This window comes from Lipotes vexillifer, unplaced genomic scaffold, assembly GCF_000442215.2.
Source record: "Lipotes vexillifer unplaced genomic scaffold, Lipotes_vexillifer_v1.1 scaffold471, whole genome shotgun sequence".
NCBI lineage: Eukaryota > Metazoa > Chordata > Mammalia > Artiodactyla > Lipotidae > Lipotes > Lipotes vexillifer.
The window spans coordinates 2,599,753-2,610,571 of NW_006780162.1; the positions used below are offsets into that span (position 1 = coordinate 2,599,753).

A 10,819-nucleotide genomic window follows, 5' to 3' on the forward strand; every position below is an offset into this window, starting at 1 on the left:
CTCTGAGAAGGCAGGAGACTGGGGACAGTTGGGGTCATGCAGAAGTTGTCGCTGTCTTTGCACAAACAGGTGGACCCCTGAGGCCTGGCCCTGCTCCTCCCCTGGCCCTCCAGGCCCTGACTGTCACTCCTTGTCTTTCATCCCTGGGATCACGTCAGGATGGCTGGAAGCACAGTGGAGTTGCGAGAAGAGGGAGGGCGTCAGCACAGCACAGCTCACTGACAAATACTTTCACTTCCCTTTTCCCTACTTGGGCGGAGTCAATCTCTGGGTGAGTCCCAAGAGCAGACTTCCTGCTTAGGGCTCAGGGCTCCAGCAGCCTCCCGGGACCGGATCGAGGCTGGGGAGCCTGGAGGGGTCGGAGGCCAAGCTCAGGCCCAGGCCAGGCTGGGCGGGAAGATGGCTGGTGGGGGCAGCGAGCTCAGCAGCAGGTCAGTCTTTCTCCCCCTTCCTCCCACCTTTCCCTCTGGCCTCGCTGCTGCTTCAGTGCTGTCCTTTGGACTCTGCACTAAGCCTCTGCTTTACGCCTGGTGTAGAGGAACAGTCACCTGCAGTGTAATGAAGGGCAGGAATGTATAATGAGGAAATCGGATTTTAAACTGCCGCAGGGTGCCTGCTGGTTGAGTCCTGCAGCCACAACACAGGTGACTACTTGTTTTGCAGCTACTGCTCAGCTGGCAGGCCTGTCTGAAGGCAGCAGTCCTTCCTGAGGCTTTGCAGCAAGGATTTATTTCCTTGTGACCCCAGGTCACTCTCGTTCCCCTCAGGTCAGTTCTACCTTCACAGAGGTCATTTCAAAGAAGGTAGTTTCAAAAATAAAAAATTCAGGAGAAACCCCTGATTTATTCTCAAACCCTGGGTGGTGCTGTCGGTCTCGTACCTGTCCTGTGGACGGGACCACTATTCCCACTTCTAACTGGGGGCCTGGGTTCTTCCTCCAGCGATCCTGAACAAAGAAATTAAAGGGAAGAGAAATACCCCAAACTGCAAAGAGCTAGCACAGGCTGAGTAATTTTATGTCTGGTTTCATTTTCTGTTCTGGAGTAGGTTACACCTCTACAAGAAAAAGAGTAGAAATCCTATCTTTTTCTCTAGTAATGGGTCAGAAATACCACTACTTAATATTTTAAATTTTTTGATTTTTTAATACAAAAGAAATACATTATGCATTCTTGCTCATAAAATTTCAAACGATACAGAAGTATATAGAGGGAAAAAGTCCTGTTCACCACTCACCCACTTGCAGCTTCCAATACCAGTCCTGTTAGAGTCGCAGGCATAACCTTCCAGATCCTTTTCTTTGCATTTACATATATAACTCATTTTCTTAAATACAAAATTTGAATCCTGTTTTTTAAAAAATGGATTCATATTGTGAATGCCATTTTGCATTTTCACTTACTTCAATAGCCATAGGCTCTTCTCATTCTTTTTAACAGCTATATATTGGGTTGGCCAAAAAGTTCCGTAAGAGGTTACAGAAAAATCCGAACAAACTTGTTGGCCAACCCAATACTATCCGGTAGAATGTATATACACCATCGTTTTTATTGTTTGTTTATTTAATTGAAGTATAGTTGATTTGCAATATGGTGTTAGTTTCAGGTGTACAGAAAAGTGATTCAGTTCTATATATATATATATATATATATATATATATATATATTCAGTTATATATATATATATATATATATATATATATATATATATGTATATACACACACACACACACACACATATACACATAAAAATATATATTCTTTTTCAGATTCTTTTCCCATATAGGTTTTACAAAATATTGAGTATAGTTCTCTGTGCTATACAGTAGGTCCTTGTTGTTTGTCTACTTTATATACTAGTGTGTATATGTTACTCCAAAATTCCTAATTTATCCCTCCCCCCACGTTTCCCCTTTGGTAACCATAGTTTGTTCCCTATGTCTGTGAGTCTGTTTCTGTTTTGTAAATAAGTTCATTTGTATCATATTTAGATTCCACAAATAAGTGATAATAAATGAGACTTGTCTTTCTCTGTCTGACTTACTTCACCTCTAGGTCCCTCCGTGTTGCTGCAAATGGCATTATTTTGTTCTTTTTTATGGCTGAGTAATATTCCATTGTATAAATATACCAATCTTCTTTCTCTGTTCATCTGTTGATGGACATTTAGGTTGCTTCCACATCTTGGCTACTGTAAATAGTGCTGCTATGAACCTTGGGGTGCGTGTATCTTTTCCAAGTATGGTTTTCTCCAGATATATGCCCAGGAGTGGGATTGCTGGATCATATGGTAGCTCTATTTTTAGTTTTTTAAGGAATCTCCATACTATTCTCCATAGTGGCTATACCAATTTACATTCCCACCAGCAGTGTAGGAGGGTTCTCTTTTCTCCACACTGTCTCCAGCATTTATTATTTATAGACTTTTTGATGATGGCCATTCTGACTTACACCATAGTTTTGTTTTGTTTTGTTTTGTTTTTTTATTTTTGGCTGCATTGGGTCTTTGTTGCAGAGTGCAGGCTTATTGCAGCGGCTTCTCTTGTTGCGGAGCATGGGCTCTAGGTGTGTGGGCTTCAGTAGTTGCAGCATGTAGGCTTCAGTAGTTGTGGCTTGTGGGCTCTAGAACGCAGGCTCACTAGCTGTGGCACACAGGCTTAGTTGCTCCGCGGCATGTGGGATCTTCCCGGACCAGGGCTTAAACCCATGTCCCTTGCATTGGTAGGTGGGTTCTTAACCACTGCGCCACCAGGGAAGCCCCATACACCATGGTTTTTAAAGCATCCCTCCTCCCCACCCTATTGACAGACATTTAGATCATTTTCAATTGTTCACTTTTACCAAGAAGCAGTGATAACAACAATTATGTATTTCTTTATATTTTTGTACATATAAAAGTGTTTGTCTTGTGTCAATAACCAAAAAAATGGAATTGCTGAGGCAAAGGGTACTAATATTTAATTGTTTATAGATTCTGCAAACGGCCTTTCTAAGTAGCTGAACCAATGTATTCACCTACAAGATTTAGGTGAGCCATCTCCCCACACCCAAACTTTACAGAGGTGGTGGATCAAGAGTTGCATCTTGTTAACTTTACTCTCCTGATTACATGAGAGGTTGAACCGTTTTTTTCGTTTATTGGCCTCTTCTATGAAGTGCTGGTTGATTTATTGCCAGTGTTAGTGAGTTGAGGTGATTGTTCTTTCTTTAACTGTAAAAGGGAGAATTTGCTAAAATTCTGAAACTTATAAATATACTTTCCTTGCCCTTTCACTTTGTTGCGGTGACTTTATCTTATTAAAGTTTAAACTTTAAAGTATAGCCTTATTATTGTATTGATTTTATAAAATAGATGTACCCTTGTTATTATGAATAAATAAAGTGATGCAGAAAGTTATTGATAAATTCTGTGTGCACAGTCTTTAAATATAGCCCTTGTGTTTTTAAGGTGATAGATTCAATTCTCCCTTTACTTCAGGGTAAGTTTCTCCTCTAGTATCACCAAAATGATTTTCTTTTTCAATTTTGGGGCAAAATTATTCTTCCACTGGAGCAACTTCAGCCTTCACAGCTTTTATCTGTCCCTAATCTTTCATCTCTTTAGCTTTTTACTTTCTGCTCATAATGGTTGTCTCAAATTTTCTTCATGACAATTATTTAATTTTTAGTAGTTTTTGGTTTCTTGGGGTTTTTTTTAAGTTGATTTGTTTATTTGGGGGGATCTTAATTTGTTTCTACAGCTCTTCCAACTCCACTTGAAGTCATATATTGTTCTTTTATCACCCTATCTTCATGCTCTTGCTTTATTATTTAGGTTTTTGTGTGATGTTCAGTGCTTTGGGGATGTTTTCTTCATCCTCTGGGTTATCCTTCCAGATTGATTCTATTTGCAGTTTGGTTTCAAGTGTTGCTTTACTTTCTTGTTCATATGCCTGCCGTGGTTTTACAGCCCATTTCATTCCAGCATCACCTGGGCAGCTCTCCCACCACCCACAGCCTTAAGCTGAGTGAATGTTTTTGTTTTTTCCCCCCACATTTCCTGTCTTACCTGAGACCATATTACTTCCCATCTGATCTACGGTTAAAGCTTCTAATTTTAATTCTTATGAATTTTTGTCTGAGAATCCTTTAATCTGTTAAACCATATCCCTTTCCCCACTGATCTGCAGTGCTCCCTTTCCCATTAGCCAAGGGGCCATATGTGCAGGGTCTGTTTCTGTGCACTCTCTTCTCTGACATTGACCTATGACAGCCTCTCCTTATGCGTTTCCACACTGTCATGACAACAACAGCTTCACGTGAACTCTTGAAGAGTAAATCTTCCCATGTTCTTTTCTTCTTCCAAAGTGTCTTGGCCCTTTGCATCTCCAGATCAGTTTGTCAAAATCTTGTCGAGATTTTGGTTAGGATTGCGTTGACTCTATAGGTCAATTTGAAGAGAACTGACATCTTTACAATCTTGTCTTCCATCTCATTAATATGGTGTATATATATTAATTTTAAAATATTTTCTAATAAAATTTAAACTTTTCTGTCTAGAAGTCTTATATTTCTGCTAGATTTATTCATAGATACTGGAGATCTTTGTGCTATGATATCTATATAATTTAAAAATCAACTTTCTAGCTGCTTGTTACTAAGATATAAAAATAAATTGAAACTGCCAAACTTTAAAAAATTCTAATAATTGTATGGAGATATATATTTTGTATATAGATATAAATTTATATAATGTATACGTAATGACTATTTTGTTACTTTCAATCTAATTCTTATACTTCCTACTTCTTTTTCTTTCCTTACTGTGTGGGCTAGGACTTTGTACATGGTGAATATAAGTAGTGATAGCAATCATCTCTATCTTGATTTCAGTCCCAAAGGGAAGTCCTGTATCATTATACAATTATGAATGATGTTTGCTATAGGTTTTCTTTTTTAATAAAAAGACTTACACAGATTAAAGAAGTTTTATATTTGGCATCTGATACTTTCAATATATGAGGTGTTTGTGACCCTGTTTTCTGTTGTTTCTGCCAGTTCTCACTCACAAATTTCTTTTTTTAAATAAACTTTTTATTTTGGAATAGTGTTATATTTACAGAAAAGTTGCAAAGATATTACAGCAGTCTCTAATACTGTACACCCAGTTTCATTTCCTGTGTTGTTATCCTCTTACATTATTGTGGTACATTTGTCAAAACTAATAAAACCCAATATTAGTAGGTTACTGCTAACCAAAGCCCAGACTTTTTTCAGTTTCACCAGTTTTTCCACCAATGTCCGTTTTCTTTTGCAGAATTGAATCCAGTATACCACATTGCATTGAGCCATCCCATCACCTCTTCTGGTCTGTGACAGTTTCTCAGTCCTTCCTTGTCTTTCACAACCTTGACAGTTTGAAGAGTACTGATCAGGCATTTTGTAGAATCTTTCAATTTTGGTTTGTCTTGATGTCTTTCTCATGATTATACTGGGGTTATAGGTTTTATGAAAGAAAACCACAGAGGTGAAATGCCCTTCTCATCACCTCGTATCAGGGGATATGTCAACCTGACTTATCACCAGGAATGCTGGCCTTGATCATTTGGTTTAGGTAGTGTTTGCCAGGCTTTTCCACTATAAAGTTACTATTTTTTTCCTTTCCACACTCTAGTCACAAAGATTATTTTGCTTATATAGCTGGTTATCTTTGACTATGTACTAGCATCGTATTTAGAAAAATTATTTATAGGTAAAATCTGGGACCAAAGTGAAGGTACTAGGCTTTGGAAAGGATTTCTGTTTCCTACAACCAGGTGCCTCGGGATGCACCAATTTTGGGAACTGTTTAGCACATGTTCAGGGGCTGAGAGAACCTGGGGGAACCCAGGTGATTTAACTGGGAATACAATTCAGTAAATTCAGAGATGTCCCTCCACTCAGTCTCACCATGAATATGTCAAGGTCAGAGTCTGGACTCCCATTGGACTCTCCACCCTGTGTGGACTCTAGGCTTTATTTCTGTCTCTCTCACTCCTTAAGGCTGTCAAACCTGAGGTCCTGATTCTCTGGGGTCAGCAAATGCCCTCAAATCAAAAGTGTCTCTGTACTTTGCTTACCTCTCTGGTTTCTCCTTCCTCTTTACTTTTGCCTGGCAAATCCTTATGGTGGTTTCACCTCTTCTATGATTAATAACATGTTTAAATGCTTTTTCCAACTCAAGTTTTTTCAACAGAACTCTGTACTGCTTGTGGGAGTTGGGAGAGATTGAGATGTTTTGAATCCTGACCTACCACACCAGAAACTTATGGTCATTGACTAAATGATTGATTGATTGATTAATTGACATTTTTCAAAGTTTATGGCTTGAGGTTTGATTGTGGCTCTTGAAGTTTTCTCTGACTGCTTCTAGGATTTTCTCTTAGCATTTAAACTGTAGTGAGTCAAGATTTGTTTGTTTGCTTTTTTATTGTTTTTGTTTTGCATTTAACCTGTTGGTGTTTTCACAGTTGCTTGAATTTGTGAGTTGATGCCTTTTATCTGTTTTGGAAAATCCTTAGCCGTTAACTCTTCAAATATTTCTTCTGCCCTCCCCCAGCTTCCTCCTCTCTCTTTCTAGGACTCAAAAGCAGATTATACTAGTCCTTTTGACTGTCTCTCACATATTCCTTTCATGCTTTTCTGCATTTTTCCATTTTTTTAATGTCTGTACTTTAGTTGGATGTCTTTTATTGAGGTATCTATCTTCTAGTTAGCCAATCGACAAGTGTTGTCTTTTTAATCCAATCTTCTGCTAAATACTACCAACAAGCTTTCATTTTTAAAATTGTATTTTTAGATCTAAATATTACATTTCATTATTTTTTGTAGATTCCAATTCTCTGGTAGAATTATCTGACTTTCTATTTTCTCCATCATTTCATCCATTTTCTTGACCATGTTAATCACAGATTTTATGTGCTAAGTCCAATCTCTGGATCATCTGTGCACTTGCTTCCATCATCTTTTTTTTTCTTGGTTTGGTCCTATAGTCCTATCTTTTGACATGCCTATTAATTTTTGATTGAATGCCAGACATTGTGTATGCAAGACATAGAGCCCCCAAATATTCTCTTCCACATAAGAGTGATTCCCCTTTCCTCTGCTAAGCAAGTAAAACAATGAGGCAGACTACATTACACATTCAGGGCATGAAATGACTCAAGATTAGTATGCATTTTTTGATAAGATTTAATATACCTCTGGTTTGCCCTGATCACAGATGAGGACATCCAGGGCTTTCAACTGAGAGAGAGCAATCAAGTTTTCTCTGCTTTTCAAAGCTTTTGTCATATTTCACCCTCTTTCTTCATGCAGCTTTAGAAATGAAAACAGTTCTTGAGAAAACCAACCAACTTTTTAATTTCCTTGAAGTCTCTAACTTTGCACTCCAACTCCAAACGACCATCAGAAGTTCTGCTAGTTTCTTTGTCCTCCAGCTACAGCCCTTTGCCTGTGCCAAGTCCAGATTCTCAGCTTCTAGCTGTGTTCAGAATTTACAAGTGCTCTCATGGGACAAAAAGGCTACAGATTCCAAAGCCACATCACCACTCCCTTCAGAGCTTTCAACTCTCTCCCTTTATGTTCTCTGGACCTCATCATGATTGTCTTTGCCTTTTCTGCATGATGAGCCTTCAGGTAATTCTGCTTTGCTTTTCAGAGACTTTTTACATTTTTATTCCAGCCTCCTGGCCTTAAAAACTTTACCAAATATCTTGGGAAGAAGAATGGGTTGTGTGTTGAGGCCCCTCAAGTCTCCAGCCCTGTGTGACTGTCACAAGCTCTCTGTGTTCCCTGCTCAGAGTAACACTCTTTGGTCTTGGCCAAGCCCAAATTCTCAGCCTCTGTTCCCAGAATCAGCAAATACCAGCCACCACCCTGAAAAATAACAATCATAGCTTCTCAGCTCCCAAAGGTCTCCAGTCTCTAGGACCTTAGTCTCTGCAGACTCTGTTGCTTCCGTAGCTCTCTAGTCCCTTTAAAATCATTTTCTGGTATTCTACCCAGCCCTTCTAATTGTTCTACACTGGACTTCTGGCCTGCCTCAAACTGTTCGATCCTACCCTCTGATGAATTTTTGTTTACATTATTTTATGTGGATACTAACCAAGGTTTAACCTATAGTCTAGTTTCATTTTCCCATTTTATTCAAAAATCACATACAATTTTTAAAATTTTTTTATTATTTTTAATTGAAGTAGAGTTGATTTACAATATTACATGAGTTTTAGGTGTACAGCACAGTGATTTGATTTTTATAGATTGTACTCCATTTAAAGTTATTACAAAATAATGGATATATTTCCATGTGCTATACAATATATCCCAGTTGCTTATTTATTTTATACATAGTAGTTTGTGTCTCTTAATCTCATACGCCTATCTTGCCCCTCCCCACTTCCCTCTCCTCACTGGTAACCACTAGCTTGTTCTCTATATCTGTAAATCTGTTGCTGTTTTGTTATATACATTCATTCGTTTTATATTTTAGATTCCACATATAAGTGATAACATAGAGTATTTGTCTTTTTCTATCTGACTTGTCTCACTAAGCACAATACTCTAGGTCCATTCACATTATTGCAAATAGCAAAATTTTATTTTTTTAATGGCTGAGTAATATTCCAATGTGTGTGTGTGTGTGTGTGTGTGTGTGTGTGTGTGTGCGCGCATCATGCCTTATTTATCCATTCATCTGTTGATGGGCACTTAAGTTGCTTCCATAACTTGGCAATTTAAATAATGCTGCTATTAACATTGGGGTACATGTATCCATATCCATTTTTACCTTTTTTTTTTTTTTTTTTTTTTTTTTTTTTTTTCTTGCGTTATGCGGGCCTCTCACGGTTGTGGCCTCTCCCATTTGCGGAGCACAGGCTCCGGACGCGCAGGCCCAGCGGCCACGGCCCACGGGCCCAGCCGCTCCGCGGCATGCGGGATCCTCCCGAAACGGGGCACGAACCCGCGTCTCCCGCAACGGCAGGCGGACCCTCAAGCACTGCGCCACCAGGGAAGCCCCATATCCATTTTTATACTCAAGTTTACCAATGTTATCCTCCTTATGCTTTTTTTAAAATGCCTTTTATATACTCAGAATTCTAACCATATTCTCCTATATATTGTACTAATACTTTATTCATTCATTCACAAATATTTCCCGATACCATGTTTTCAGAACTTAATGAGATGCTGGAATATAATGGTGAGCAAAGCAGACCAAGTCCCCGCCCTAATGGAAATGACATTCCAGTGAGAGACAAATAGTAAACAGATGAACAAATAAATGTATAATTTAATGACAGAAAGTGGTAAGAGTATAAAGAAAACAGCATATGGGGTACATGGATAGAGTGTAATGGGAGTGCAATTTTAGACAGGATGTCCTGGGAGGGCTTTCTGAGAGGTTAGTATTTGATGAGAGTCATGAATGTATTGAGGAAAAGCACCATGCCAATTCCTGAAGAAATGTTCTAAGTAGAGGAAACAGCCAACGAAAAGTCAGGCATAGAAACATGCTTGGAATGTCTGAAGAAGGCTTGGAGGTTAAGGTGCCAAAGGGCAGTGATCTAGAAGAGGAGTAGTAGAAAATGAGGTTGCAAGGTCATGTTTCTCATGGATCACGGTCAAGACTTTATATTTTATTCAAAATAGAGTGGGCAGTCATTGGAGGGTTTTCAATAGAGTGAAGTAATCTGATTTCAGTTTTTAAAAGATCTCTTTTGCTTATGTTTGATGTTTGGAGAACAGCTGCAATATGACATGAGTGGAAACAAGAAGACTAGTTGGTAGCTATTACAGTAGCCAAGCAAGAGATGATGGTGGTTGGGACCAGGTTGGTGCAATGAATATAAAGAAAAAGGGTGGGATACTGGATGTATTTCTATGGTAAAGCCAAGAACAGTCAAAGATGGATCAGACATTAAGTATGAGAGGAAGAGAAGTGTCATAGAAGACTGGAAATGTTTTAGCCAAAGAAATTAAAGGAGAGAGTTGTCATTTGCCTAGATGGCAACATTGTGTAGTGATTAAAGGGCCTGGACTCTGGTCCAAAGCCTCACTCTGTTCTTCAATAATTATGTGGCCTTGGGGATATTGCTTAACATCTCTGTACCTCTGTTTCTTCATCTGTAAAATGGGATAATAAGAGCATATACCTCATAGGTGCTGTTATATGTATTTACTAAATCCTACATGTGGAAAAATTAGAAAATAAGCAGGTTTCAAGAGGTGACTCAGAAGATCAGTGATCAGTTGCTGCCTGCTAATTGTAAAAAGCCTACCTGTGTCATCAAAGTGAAGATGGTTGAGTATAAATCTGGAGTCCAGAGGAGAGATGTGAGGTAGAGATGCACATTTGGGAATTGTCCATGTGTGGCTGGTATCCAAAGCCATGGGAATAGATAAGATTACACAGGGAAGGAGTGCAGATAGAAAAGAAGTAAGAGAACTGTCCTTGAGGAGTTGAATACATGCAAAAGAGTAGGAATAGCCAAGGAGATAGTTGGAAAGCCATAAAGGCATGGCTCTCAGGAGCCAAATGAAGAAAGCATTTCCAGAAGGGATAAGTTTATCAATGTCCATGAGGTTGAGGGATAAAGTAAGAGGAGGACTGAGAATTGGCCTTTGGGTTTGGCAGTGTGGAGGTCAGGGAAAACATAAACCCAGAATATTATGTATAGGGTATTGGTAGGGGTAAAACTTGAATGCGTGCAAGAGAGACTGAGGTGGAAAAGTGGAGACAGTTAATATGGACGACAATTTCAAACAAGAAACACAACAGGAGAGGTAATCTAAGTGTAGGG

General features: G+C 38.9%; 1 protein-coding gene across 1 annotated transcript in view; it reads left to right on the forward strand.

Moving 5' to 3' along the window:
- Positions 1 to 355: 355 nt before the first annotated feature.
- Positions 356 to 10,819, forward strand: part of LOC103072287 (nuclear body protein SP140-like protein) — a gene marked incomplete at its 3' end in the record, with an annotated part of 37,512 nt that continues 27,048 nt past the window's right edge. Inside the window, exon 1 of the mRNA XM_007453271.1 lies at positions 356 to 431. Within this exon, the coding sequence (XP_007453333.1) occupies positions 400 to 431 (32 nt within the window). The remainder of the gene's footprint in view (positions 432 to 10,819) is intronic.